At 39.3% G+C, this 13,585-nt stretch overlaps 1 protein-coding gene across 5 annotated transcripts in view; it reads left to right on the top strand.

The window, feature by feature from the left end:
- TRIP12 (thyroid hormone receptor interactor 12) overlaps positions 1–13,585 on the top strand; it is a 78,301-nt gene that overhangs the window by 40,562 nt on the left and 24,154 nt on the right. For 4 of the 5 annotated variants that reach the window (XM_088170765.1, XM_014877871.2, XM_014877867.2 and 1 more), the window contains 13 exons: positions 3,974–4,079; positions 5,311–5,447; positions 6,358–6,441; positions 7,833–7,928; positions 8,894–9,042; positions 9,358–9,393; positions 9,478–9,573; positions 9,997–10,089; positions 10,228–10,389; positions 12,017–12,085; positions 12,198–12,363; positions 13,066–13,183; positions 13,325–13,481. In XM_088170765.1, the coding sequence (XP_088026891.1) occupies positions 3,974–4,079; positions 5,311–5,447; positions 6,358–6,441; positions 7,833–7,928; positions 8,894–9,042; positions 9,358–9,393; positions 9,478–9,573; positions 9,997–10,089; positions 10,228–10,389; positions 12,017–12,085; positions 12,198–12,363; positions 13,066–13,183; positions 13,325–13,481 (1,469 nt within the window). The remainder of the gene's footprint in view (positions 1–3,973; positions 4,080–5,310; positions 5,448–6,357; positions 6,442–7,832; positions 7,929–8,893; positions 9,043–9,357; positions 9,394–9,477; positions 9,574–9,996; positions 10,090–10,227; positions 10,390–12,016; positions 12,086–12,197; positions 12,364–13,065; positions 13,184–13,324; positions 13,482–13,585) is intronic. The other variant, XM_088170764.1, reaches the window with a different exon arrangement.

Raw genomic sequence — 13,585 nt, 5'->3', positions numbered from 1 at the left:
TACTGGTTCATCAATGATCTGGATTAGGGGGCAGAGTGCACCCTCAGCAAGTCTGATGGTACAAAAGTGAGATTGTGTGGCTGATACAGCAAAGGCTGTGCTGCCATTCAGTTAAACCTGGAGAAGCTGCAGAGTTCGGTGGAGAGGAACCTAATGAAGTTCAAAGGCAAGTGTAGGGTCCTGCACCTGGAGAGGCATAATTTCACACACTGGTGCAGGTTAGGAGCTGATCTGCTGGAAAGCAACTCTGTGGAGAAGGACCTGGAGGCCCTGGTGGAGAGCAGGTGGTGCATGAGCCAGCAGTGAGCCCTTGTGGCTAAGTACACCAACAAAATCCTGGGTGCATTAGGAGGAGCACTGCTGAGAGATCAATAGAGTTGATCCTGCTCCTCTGCTCTGCCTTGGTGAGGCCCCACCTGGAGTGCCAGTGTCTCCAATTCTGGTCTCTCCAGTTCAAGGAAGACCAGGAACTATTGAAAAGGTCCAGTGGAGGGCTATGAAAGTAATGAGGGGACTGGAGCAATGCTTATGAGGAAAGGCTGAGACATCTGGGCCTGTTTAGCCTGGAGAAAAGATGACTTATCAACGTATACAAATACTTCAGGGGTGGTTGTCAAGAGACTGAGGCCAGACTTTTTTCGGTGGTGACAAGCAGCAGAGGACACAAACTGAATACAGGAAGTTCCACTGAATAAGAAGAAAAACCTCTGAGGGTGACTGAGCAGTCGAACAGGCTGCCCAGAGAGACCATGTAGTCTGCTTTTCTGGAGATACTCATAACGTGCCTGGACATGACCAGTGAACCTGCTGTAGCAGTGGGATTGGATGATCTCTGAAGGTCGTTTCAGCCCCAGCCTTTCTTTGAGTCTGTGACAATTGCTCTGTGTATTACAGGAATAGTGCTGAGTAAACAACTTTTGGAGGTGAACATCAAACCAATTCCTCTGAGAGCCTTGCTGTCTGTGACGTGTGACTGGTGCTTTCCTCCATCAGGCATACACAGGGCATCTTTAATCTCATTTTCCTGAACACTGTCTGTGCTCTATTTACTGGTGCATGTTAGCCACATTCAGCCTCCTGCAACTCCTAAAGACACAGGACTAACCTCCAGTTTCAAGGCTGTGCTAGCCATCCCGAATTTTACTGACAATGTGAGTGGAAGGAAGAAGGCTCAGTCTGAAGAAATTAGAAATTACTCTGAAGTTTATGGTATTGGGAAGACTTGAAGGATTTGCAAAAGATGCAGGTGGTAAGATTGACTTAAAGTTGATTAAGAAAGCTTCTTAAGGGCAGAGTGGCATCGACCAGCAGGAAAGGAACATGCTGTGAGAAGACTTCACTTTCTCTTTTAGCCTGTAGAATTAATAGAGGGAGGTGGGTAAAGAAACACATAGAAGGATCTGACAAGTGGAACGTTCTTGGCCAGCAGGAGAAAATGTACTCAGTTCTTCTGAGCTTACCCACCAAGCAGTAACTGGGTAACTACATTTTGTATAACCCTCTGAGATAATTCAGTTTAAAGAGATGGCTCAGCTTATTTAATGCCACTTATGAAAAAGGACAACCCATTTTATTGCATCTTTGCCCTACTGCTTGGTGTCTGGGCTCATCTGACCCTTAGTCAAGCTCTGCTCACCAAACTGGCAGAATACTAAAACAGGAAAGTGTGTGTCAGATGTGTACTTTGTAAATCTGGGATTGATTTGGGGAAAACAAGAGATGGATGAGCCATACTTGTAAACAACAGTAAGCTGTTGAGCTGGCTCTGCTGCTTTGTGAAACTCTTGCCCTTAGCAGAAATCCTGTTTTGATAGAAGTTAAGTCAGTCTTCTCTTACAGTGGATGTGTGGTGTCTCATCAATAGCCCATTACTAAGCTAATATGAAGTTAGCTAATTTAGGTTTGACTACGTGAAAATGACTACCCACAGATTTGAAGTAGTAAATGGTGTGCTGACATTAAGGATGAAAATGTGCCTTATTTTCCCCAGTGAGCACTACTGTGTGAAGATGATTTAATTTATTCTTCTAATGTAAAGCAAAAGTGCATTTCACTTACAATTTCACCATAGTGTTATAGGTACTGAGTAACCTAGTTTTCAATATGTGTTATATGTGAGAAGGTGTAGCTTAACTCAGTTGAGATACAAACACATTTTACCTGTGGAGTAGTACCTAATGCCAGTTGAAGAATACATTTTACTAGTGTAAAATACAACCAGCTCTGAGTGAGATTTTGATGTTTCGTTGTACTTCTGACTGCTTGAGAAGCGTAGCTATGGCATGGGATCCTGCTGCAACCATTTCAAATGAGTTTTGTCTTGTATCTCTACCTTATGACATGTTTTCTCCTGTCACATCTGCCACCCCCCCCAAGTATTACATATACTGTACATAAGTAAGGTTTGAGTCACTGTGCTGTGGTAACTTCAACTTACAGTTTTGGTTTCAAAGCATATGTAGGAAAAATGCCACTGCTTTTTTAATTCAGAAAAGTTACTTGTATTTTATATGTACAGACCATGTGGAAATTCAAGTGTCTGGCCTGCTTCAGTTCAGTGATTGGTGGCTTTTAAATACAGAACATTGTTGTTCTTAAGGTTGCCAAATTTCTTCAGTTGCTAAGCCAAGTGTGTGGTAAAAACATGAATATCAGGTTCACCTTCATCTGCATAGACTTCAACTGCACACAGCATTGTGTTTCTGGGTCAAATATGCTGTGGTGTTTGAAAGGACACACTCTTGGCCAGATCAGTAATAGTTTTATAGATCACTTTTCCTTTTCTATTAAATATGCAGTCAGAGTTGTCATTTCATCCCTCAGTACCACCACAACTCTGCATTCCTGGAATATTTTAGGATTAAGGAGATAGGAGCTAAGTTGATAACTTCTGAACTCAAATGCATTGCATGTTTAAGTATGTTTTATTTCTGCTTTGTTGCCAGAAGAGGGAGCAGTGATCTAACTTACTTTTCGAAATTGTTTGCATCTGTTCTAGTAATAATAGCCTGAAATCAATGTTATGATGTTCTCTTCTGTTATATTTATTTATTGTGGAGGAGTGTGGATGGGGTCACTGCAATGTTAAACTGGGCCTGATAAAAGCTTTTTATTTTTACCCTAAATTATCAGTTTTATGCTTTGGAGGCTGTCATTGGATATTTCAACCTGGTAGTAAGCTTGTGACAATTATCTGGGAATGTTGTATTGCATGGGGTTCTTGTGTGTTCAGTTCGGTTCTGTGGTGGGATGTTATCAGAACAAAGGCTTTGTCACCTAGAGCAAATGATTATCAATTGGGTCAGTTTTCAACAGTGCAAATGCTTGTAAATTAAACACTGGAACTCTTTTTTTCAAAGCTGTCAGGATGTGCTTGCTTATTTACATCTAGGATGGCATTATGACATTAAGAGGGGCTGAAGGGCTGTAGTTGAAATAGGAACACAAATAATACATGGGATAAATCTCAGCACTGACAGTGCTTGACTCCTGGAGGAGAGCTTGGTTCTGATTGAAGACAGTTATTTTTAAGCCATATTAGTGTGAATAAAACTGACTAAAAGTTGAGATTGCAATCACCACTGCCCTCCCTCTCGAAATGTAGTTTCTTTTTTCTGTTTAAGGCTAAAGCATCTTCTTTTAATTGTTTGAACATAGAAATAATATTAATGTGGTACGTATTTAGCATGAGAAAGATGATCTGTAGTATATAGTTTAGTAAAAGGTGCCTGCATAAAAACTTGGAGGTTACTATTACTTAACTCCATGAGTGAAAGTAAATGAGTCTGAACCTTTATATTACTGGTATAGCATTCAGTGTAATCTGACTGAAATTGATGTGGGCTTATTGTGGTTCTTATGTAGAAGCTGTACTTCTATGTAGAGGTTTCCTGTACACAAAAGTTCAATTCCTTTATAAAACTGCTGTGTATTTAAAGACTGATTTACTCTCAATTCTTTACATATTGCATAGGTCTAAGAAAATCTACCAAGAAGCGCAGTGAATCACCACCTGCTGAGCTCCCCAGTTTACGGCGGAGCACACGGCAAAAGACCACGGGCTCCTGTGCTAGCACCAGGTAAAACTTAGGGAAATGAAACTTGATTACTACAATGAGTTGGTATTCATGTCATTTCATGCATGAAAATTGGCCTTGTCTGTCTCTGGCTTGGCTGTTGTAAAAGTACCTGTAGCTTTTCAGGCCTGCTGGATTACTCTGCACACTGGTGTCATGGATAGCACATAGGATTTGTCACCATCAGACTTAGGGTAAGTCCCTCAGCTGTGGAGGTGGAGGAAGTGAAACAGCCAAAGCCAGAATCACAAACTGAAGTAATCCTGTCCTTAGGTGTTTAAGAAGACAGACAGTAGTGCTGAACTACTGTCCATCGTGAATAGTGACATAGATAATTGCTTTGAAAAATAAGACTTTGTGGTACCATGCAGAAGTCAGTTTTAATAGGGTGCACGGTTAACCTGACTCAACTTGTCAGCAGTTTCATCTGATCTGCATCTAAGTACTTAATGTACTTCCTGGTGCAGAGAAGTAGTCCCGACTTAGTCATTTTAAACAGTTGGTAGATTAAATGGGAGGGCACAGTTAATGTATCCTGTGATGCAATAAACTTCTGTAGTTGCATATTTTGTGGGACTAGATATAGGAAGCTTAACGAGGTTTATTTTTGTTCTTATGTCTAGACTGTTTAGTACTTCTAGCACATCCTCTTTTCCCTCTTCTATACCATTAAAAACACTTCTGAAGTCTTTATTTTGTTGTCATGTGTGTATTTGAATTTGACTGTTTATTTTGAAGGCGTATGTATTTGTAGTGATGAAGGCTGTAGTATTTAAGACTGCAAATCTAAATAGGCTCATCCTCTCAAACTTGTTCTGACACTGAAAACCAAGATGAATGTCAGAGTCCTCTTCTTGCTTTCAGTAGTTCAGAACTTCCTCTAAACATGATTTGCTCTATTATCGGCCTTCTCAAATGTGTATGTGAATTATAACTAATAGTTACTTTAAGCTTGCTCATTTTTGCTGTTACATTTTAGTAGACTGCCTGGTATTGAAATGTATACTGTTAGGACCTGTCTGTAATGCCTTCGTGTATACAAATCACTGCAGGGCAGGGAGTCTACAGAAGGGTTGGATAGTTTTGGGAAAATTGATTCTTCCACAAATCACTCATTTGGGCAGTGTTGTGGCAGTGATGTTGCATAAGCATTATGCAGTCTTGAGTAAGCTTATATTAATAAATCTCTTGTCTTAGTTCATAAAGTCTGAAATTTTGTATTTTGAACCTTTAGTCGGCGAGGCTCTGGCCTGGGCAAAAGAGGAGCAGCTGAAGCTCGCCGACAGGAGAAGATGGCTGATCCTGACAACAACCAGGATGGAGTTAACTCTTCAGCTGCACGGACAGATGACCCTCCCCAGGGAGCTGCAGGTAAGAAGGAACTCCACCTGAAGAATTTTTAGCATAGTTGTTACTATAAAATTCTTTGCATTTAAAAACAGTTAAATCAGTTAAGTTCTGAAGAGAAATGACTTATGCTGGAAAACAATGCTAGAAGCTTTGTGAGTGAGAGGGACTCTTACATTTGATTGATTCTTTGGCGATTTGGTACATGTTTCACTTATGATTTTTCTAGTATCCAAACTACATCCAGTAATCCAGATGTTAGTTTTTAAGCTTCTGCTACTTTTCAAAAAAGTGACTTCAGCTGAGGCTACATAAATACCACCATCTGAAAAGATATCAAACTGTTCAGAATACAGAAGGCATGCATTACCTGTAAAAGCTCTGTTAAAACTACTCATAAATATTCTAGATTTTCTGTTGAAATTGCAAGCATGTCTGTACTGGAGATATTTGTGGCCAAGTTGAATACTGTTACTTGCATAGTTCTATTAGATGATAATTTTATCATCTGGTCCTAATTAGTGAGCTCAAAGGAGCTGTGCAGTAATTATGCTGAATGAAGTATTAAACATTCTATGCTTAGAGCTGGCTACATCAGTGCAAAAAGAAGCAATGAAAACTAAGTACAGCATAATGCCTTAATTAAGAAAAGTATGCATTTATTAAGGATACAGGTAAATCTGTCTGAAATATTTTATGGACTTAGCTGTATTTTTTTTTTTTAATTATCTTGTGTTGATAAAGCTATTCTCTTCAGCGTTTGGGAAGTACTAGTCCTCTAGGCTGGTCTGTTTTAAAATGGAAGTTTTACAGGAGTTTGCTGGTGGCAGTGTTAAATGCAGAGCGCGCTTTTGATGGCGGAGCCTTTTTCTGATGTGAGTGTTGTGGCTTTTAATACAAGTTACAGTGTCTTTATCTCTTATTGCTTCTTTAGCTTCTAGTTCTGTTGCTGGAGCTGTAGGTATGACAACTTCTGGAGAAAGCGAGTCAGATGATTCTGAGATGGGAAGATTACAAGGTATAAAAGTTGTTTCTAATTTACCTTTTTTTGTTGTTAGCCTATAAATCACCATACCTACACAAATTCTGTATGACATTCAGCTGGGAAGTCTGCATTTTATTTCACTGTCTGTGAATGTGGTTTTGCTTGCAGTAATTCTGAAGTAGGGATTTACAAGCCTTAATTCACAAAAGTTGCAAGGATGTCTTTAGGAGGGTGGGATAGTGTCTTTATTAATTTAATTAAGTGGTGTGTAATACCCTACTACTGATGATTTTCTAGGAGGAGGTGGGGGGAGAGAGAACTGAGAACTCAGTCCTATTAAGTGTGTAAGCTCAAATATGAAAATACTCTTTGCAAGCATGTTTTAAGGTTAGAGGCTAGGTTGGGCCAGGTTAGGTATACTCTGCCTGCTTCTGGATAACAAATTTTTTTTTTGTGCTTGTTATTGATACCCATGTTGCTCTAGGCTTTGACAAAAGAAAAATCTGAATGTTCTTAAAATGCTTGCTTTTGTGCTTGGGCTAAAGGATTCTGGTTTCTCAAAACGAGAGAGTACGACAGGTATAAACTCAGTTTGCATGTCCTGCAACTGGTCTCATGATTTTGCTACTGCATTGCAGGCAGTCCTGAGATGATGATCTCCCTTGCAAACGATAGGTTTTTGTTAATCTGGATATTTAATGTGGAAGTAAGTGCTGTCAGTATCAGTTCACTTGCTTATAGTTTTCAGTAAGTATAGGTATGCATTAAGAATATTGGGCTAAATTGGTTTTCACTATTAATGATTGTTTTATTGATCAGCAATAGTCGCAGTTGCTACAATAAAAATCAGAATCACCCACTTAGTTTTGCTTAAGTAACAGTGCTGTAAAGTGTTGAAAATCAATCAAAAGAGAAATCTGCTAATATAGTAGCAGAGTTCTTCCCTGCCCTGCTCATCAACACATAATGAACATATGTTCACATGTTGAACTTGTTTTTCAGTGTCATTTTTTTCATAGTAGTGTCTGCAGGTCCTGGAAACATGAAAATAAGCTTAGCCTATCCTGTGTAGTTTGAGTTCAGATTTGAAATTGCAGCCTGATGTATCTGCTCTTCTGGCTCTAGGCTTGTAAGAGTTCAATAGATTAGATTACTTTTGTGAAATATACAGCTGTGGAAACTCAGCGGGTGACTTCATAAAGGATCTTAATGCTCTGATACAAACTAAAATTAGTTTACTTGCTTTGTTCCTTTAAGGTCATCTTTTTGGTGTTTTTTCAAAATTGAGGTAGCTGCAATCATCTAAGCCTAACTCTTAAAGTATCAAAATTCTAGAGTCTTAAATGATAACATCACGGAATTTAAGCTTTAAAAAATATACATAGAAGCTTTGACAATGGCTGTTATCCTCTGTTTGCTTTTAGCTCTATTAGAGGCTAGGGGTCTTCCTCCTCACCTGTTTGGCCCTCTTGGTCCTCGGATGTCGCAGCTCTTCCACAGGACAATTGGAAGTGGAGCTAGTAAGCAAAGTTTGTCTAATTTGACTTAATTCTTTCCACTTCCAGACTAGTAGAATTCAGCCAATAGTAAATCTAATATTTGTATTAGCATCATAGTTTAATATAGTATTTTACATGTTGGAGACTTGTATGTCATGGTAGTGCTAGACTACTTGTCAACAATTGTAATTTGCTTGTCTTCCTTTAAGGAAGAAAAATTTGCCTTAGCTGTATTTCTTTGCTTTTCTTTTTTGGGGCATCTTAATGTTCCCTTCTAGGTGGGGAAGGGAGGGTTCTTGCCTTTTCACCCCTCCTTATCTTTTTCTTTTGCATGATGGGCTGCTTAACAAAAGACCTCTCCAACCCCATTGGGTTTTTTGCTAGCTTTAAACAAATGCTTAAGCTAGCTTAATAGATGTCAGTTCTAAGTTATGTTTGTTTTAGTTTCAAAAGTATCTTAGGTTTCGGACAGAATGAATTTCCTTTAGATGTTTTCAGTGAGAACGTGGGTCCTTAGACTTGTTGCACCGAGTCTGCACTATGCAGCTGGATGAGATGTGCACCTTACAGTCCAAGTCTGGCTTCCCAGAAGAGCCAGAGGCAGTCTGCTACACTGCATGCCAAGAAGAGGATGGGGTCTCACGGGTGCTCCATGTGCTGTATTGTCGGGGGTGTTGCAAAGTCCTTTGCTGCACAGAGGTGGGATGGCTTGGGTTCTGGCACCTGCTGTAGGTTGGCAAGATGGCTGTGCTGAGCAGTGTGGCGGACTCCCTGTGCTGACCAGTCTGCACTGGAAAGGCAGCCAAGAGTGAGATTTTGTCTCCCTTCCCTATTCCCCCTTTTTATGACAGGGAAAGGAAATGAAACTACAAATACAGAGGAAAACAAACTATCTCTGGTCTTCCACTCTGGCAGAAGTATAGCACAGCAGATCCCTTGAATACTTTTTAATACCTTTTTTCCTAATTTTTTTTCTGGATATCTAGGTTCTAAAGCTCAACAGCTTTTACAAGGTCTCCAAGCCACTGATGAAAGTCAGCAGCTACAGGCAGTGATTGAGATGTGCCAGCTGTTGGTTATGGGAAATGAAGAAACATTAGGAGGATTTCCAGTCAAGAGTGTTGTACCAGCTTTGGTAAAGATTTAATCTCAGATTTCTGTTGGAGGATATAATATTTCATGCAATGTCTTGCTTAAATTAAGTCATCGTTATTTATGTTGTCTTACTTGTAAGTGTGTGTATATGTCTTACTATTTGGTTTTAAGACGATGTTTTGCTAAATTGATAGTCCTATTAGTATTTAATAGCTCAAGGGTAGGTAATGGTTCTTTTGGAATTCTTACTAACATTCAGAATCCTGAATCAAAAGCTACAGTAGTGATTTATACCCTTTTTATGATAATATCTAGATACATTCTTCTAAACAAACAATACTTTTTTTTTAAACAGATAACACTGCTGCAGATGGAGCACAACTTTGACATTGTAAGTAGTTTGTAATATTTAAGAAGCTTTTGAAATATAAAAACGTTATCTGAACTTAAAATCAAATATCTGTATATTTAATAGATGAATCATGCATGTCGGGCCTTAACATACATGATGGAAGCACTTCCCAGATCATCTGCTGTAGTGGTAGATGCAATTCCTGTCTTCTTGGAAAAGGTAAAATGAAGTCAAAATAGTGATAAAACAGCATGAGGAGATTTTATCTTTGGTTTTAGCTTTAAGAAATGCCATTAAGATGATGGCTTCTTTTCGTGGCTTATAAGATGATATAAAATATGTGAGAAATTTCTAAAGCCTGCCTTAATCTTTGCTCCCACCCTTACTGAAAAGTGCTTTCTCCTTCACTGAGAACTTTTTATTGGATTGGTGTTGCAAACATACAGAATGTAGAATTAAGTAAGCTGTTGCCTCTTGGAGTAGCTCCATGGCTGAGGTAGCCTTAAACTGGCAGGCTTGGTCAGAGCTGGCTTCATTAGCTCTTATGTGTCTTAGTAGAGGCTCTATGTCTGAGTGCTAGTCAAGATAATTTTTGCAAATCAGTTTAGAAATTGATGTACAAGCTGTTTTATTTTCTTGTAGCTGCAAGTTATCCAGTGCATTGATGTGGCAGAGCAGGCGCTTACAGCCCTGGAGATGTTGTCACGCAGGCACAGTAAAGCCATTCTGCAGGCAGTAAGTAAAACCAAACAAAGGCAGTTTGCTTCTGCCAGTTCTACATCTTGGTGATCTTCTGTGAAGGTGAAATAAAGAAACACCTTTCTGTGACTTCAGCAGTACTGAGAGTGAAAGTGTTTATCTGTTTTGTTACAGGGTGGGTTGGCAGACTGTTTGCTGTATCTGGAATTCTTCAGTATAAATGCACAAAGGAATGCACTAGCTATTGCTGCCAACTGCTGCCAGAGTATAACACCTGATGAGTTTCACTTTGTGGCAGACTCTTTGCCACTGCTAACACAAAGGTTAACCCATCAGGTAAGAAGTTAAGAAATGGAACCTTTTGATTTTGAAAGCAGTTCAAAGATGTCTCCAGATACCTGGTTCTTTTCTGTGTATTATTTGCCTTTGCAGGGTGATAATTGACAGGAAGTTTCTATTCTGTCAAATTGTGATATACCAATGTACATATGGACCTTTTGTGGTTCTGTAAACGTGACATTTTATAAAACAAGACAAATAAGGTACTTAAAGCATGAAGTAATAGTTTTGTAGTCCTTGTAAGAACAAAGGTATTAGTAAGAGGAAGTCCAGTAGCATTGCTGGTTTTACTTTTTCTTAACAGATGGTTGCAAGGTTTTCTCCCACTTCAAATTTGGAACACACTCAGTTCTGATTTTTGTGGGTTTTTTTGTGCTTTAACTTTTTGGGGTAGTTTATGGCATTTTAAAAAACTTCTGCTTTTGTACAATAGTTTGAAGTGATGAATCTGAAATCAAGGGGCTCCTAAGGGCTACGCATTCTGCAGTGCTGCTTTGCTCATAAATGAGCACTTATAATGACTGGTGCACCAAAGAGATTTTTGTGATCTGCTTGGTTGGCAGATCCCTGTTAAAAAGATGAAAAAGGGGAAATATTTTGTTTGTTAACAAATGCAACTAATTGGAAGCTTCCAGGTAATGGCTTTGTGTATTCTTGTGCTATTCTTAATTTTGCCTACATCATCTTGCTGAAAGACTAGTTGAATCTTTGAGGCAGCTTCTAAGAAGCCAAATGACAGCTTTAGATTGTACTTTAGAAACAGGAAGCACCATTCTCACCAGTAGTAGGGGCAAGTACTGATGCTGATCTTTGAAGAGAAGCTACAACCCATCAAAGTAAGATTTCAAGAAATTTTGAAGTGAAAGTTTTCTGGAAAAGAATCTTGAGTTAGGTCTTAACAGAATAGTTGAAATTGGAAGAGAGCTCTGTAACCTAGTCCTAGCTCCCCTCCAAGGTGAGCTAGAGCAGATTGCCCAGGAGCATGTCCAGATGTTGGGTTTTTCTGTTTTTAAGTATCTCCAAGGATGGAGAGTTAATCTTTCAGGCTAACCTCTTCAGTGCTCAGCCACCCTTACAATTAGTGTTTGATTATGTTAGGTGAAAGGTCAACTTTTTGAACTTATGAAAGGTGAACTTTTTTGAGCATTTCACGGAGCTTTTAATGAGAGCTATTTTCAGGGCAGTCTTTACTTGTGTCCTTGAATTTGCTGTGTTGTCTGTGCTCTACAATATCAAAATTAGGCTTCATGTAGTCTGAAGAACAGCAGCCTTCACTCCAGCTTGTTGTCTTTAACTGCTCTTACTTTGGCTTTGTCGCTCTTTTTCCTGTTGTTTACTCATTGCAGAATCCAAAAAGAATATTAGAGATCAATTTATTCATCCCTAAAGGTCCCTAAAGGTATTTGTTGCAAGTGGGGGATGTTTCCCAGGGAATATATAGGAAGCACAGCTGTGTCATTAGGTCAGTTTAGACTGTCAGTGAATTTAAAAGTCAGAGCTGTAGTACTCTGTAAAATGTGATTAGACTGGCCTTTTTGCAGAAATTCTTTGAATGCCTAAAATGATAAGGATGTTCTAATGCAAGTTAAAATACTTCAATTTAAACAAAACTTTTTTATAACAGGACAAAAAGTCTGTTGAAAGCACTTGTCTGTGTTTTGCACGGCTAGTGGACAACTTCCAGCATGAAGAGGTAAGAGTGTGGATGGGGGTGCGTTTCTACGTTCTTGTCCACCCACCCTGTTTGTCTTGAGGGCTCACGTTTCAAGGACTAATGTTTCCCATTTTGTTGTTCCCTCCTGAAGAACTTGCTGCAGCAGGTTGCTTCCAAGGACTTGTTAACAAATATCCAGCAGCTCTTGGTTGTGACACCTCCTATCCTGAGCTCAGGAATGTTCATCATGGTGGTGCGCATGTTCTCCCTGATGTGCTCCAACTGCCCCACACTTGCAGTCCAGCTTATGAAGCAAAGTGAGTTCTTGCTCTTCCATGTTCTAGGGGGCCTGTTCACATTAATGCCTACAGTCAGTGTGGACCTCTATGCACTTGATTATATAAATATTCTGTTCTTCTAATTTTTCTCTTGCTATTTTCCTCTGGGATAAAAAGTTTAACTAAACTTGTTGAAAGCTTTTATCCAGAGGGGTTTTTATCCTTTTTCTAGTTCTAGCTGTTGTCATTGCAGTGCTCACTTAATTTTGAGTCTGTATTGGCTGCACAAACTACTCTCATTCCAGCACAAGCTGAATAATTCTTTTCTTAGTTTTTACCATGTGGGGGAATCATGTGCTCTAACTACAACTTCTAAGGGTAAAACAGTAACAAAAGTAACTGCTGTAGAGCTGTCTTAGTTGTCACTTGTTTCCTTTGTTCCATCTCTCACACATTTTGACTGACTGCTTCCACTGCCCTGTATCTTTCCCTGTTTTCTTCTGTGTCTTGTATGTTTAGTGGTATCTCTCCCCTAGTTGTCCCCTAAAGGAAAAAAACACAACCCCCAAAAAAGCCACAAACCCTAGACCTGAGAAGAAACACTAAGAAATGTGTTCAAAGAAACACTTTTGTCCTACTCTCTATTTGCTTTGGGTAGTAACTATCTCTTCTGTGTAGTGTCCAACAGCAAATGGAATCCATATCTGATGCAGGCAGTCTCATGAATAATAATTTTTATAGATATTGCAGAAACGCTTCACTTCCTCCTTTGTGGAGCCTCAAATGGGGGTTGTCAAGAACAAATTGACCTTGTTCCACGAAGTCCTCAAGAACTTTACGAACTTACTTCTCTTATCTGGTAAGTCTTGCAGTCCTGAATTTTGGGCATGATTGCTGTGTTAAAATTCTTAACTTCACTAAAATAAGGCAAACAGTTTTCAGTCTTAGATGGACTTGAATGTATACTTCTAGTAAAATACTGTTTTAATGTTCTTTACAGTGAACTGATGCCTTGCCTGCCAAAAGAGGGAATCTTTGCTGTTGATACTATGCTAAAGAAAGGAAATGCACAAAATACAGATGGTGCAATATGGCAATGGCGAGATGACAGGGGTCTCTGGCATCCCTATAACAGGATTGATAGTCGAATAATAGAGGTAGTAATTCCACACGTTTGTGTGGTGATGCTTTTCAAATCTGCATGTGACTGTATAGGGAACTGAGTGCTTTCTCTGTCTTTAAAAATATCACTCTTGATCTT

The sequence above is a fragment of the Sturnus vulgaris genome, chromosome 10 (genome assembly GCF_052056855.1).
Source record: "Sturnus vulgaris isolate bStuVul1 chromosome 10, bStuVul1.hap1, whole genome shotgun sequence".
In the NCBI taxonomy this organism is placed as follows: domain Eukaryota; kingdom Metazoa; phylum Chordata; class Aves; order Passeriformes; family Sturnidae; genus Sturnus; species Sturnus vulgaris.
This window is presented reverse-complemented; position numbering and strand designations above follow the sequence as displayed.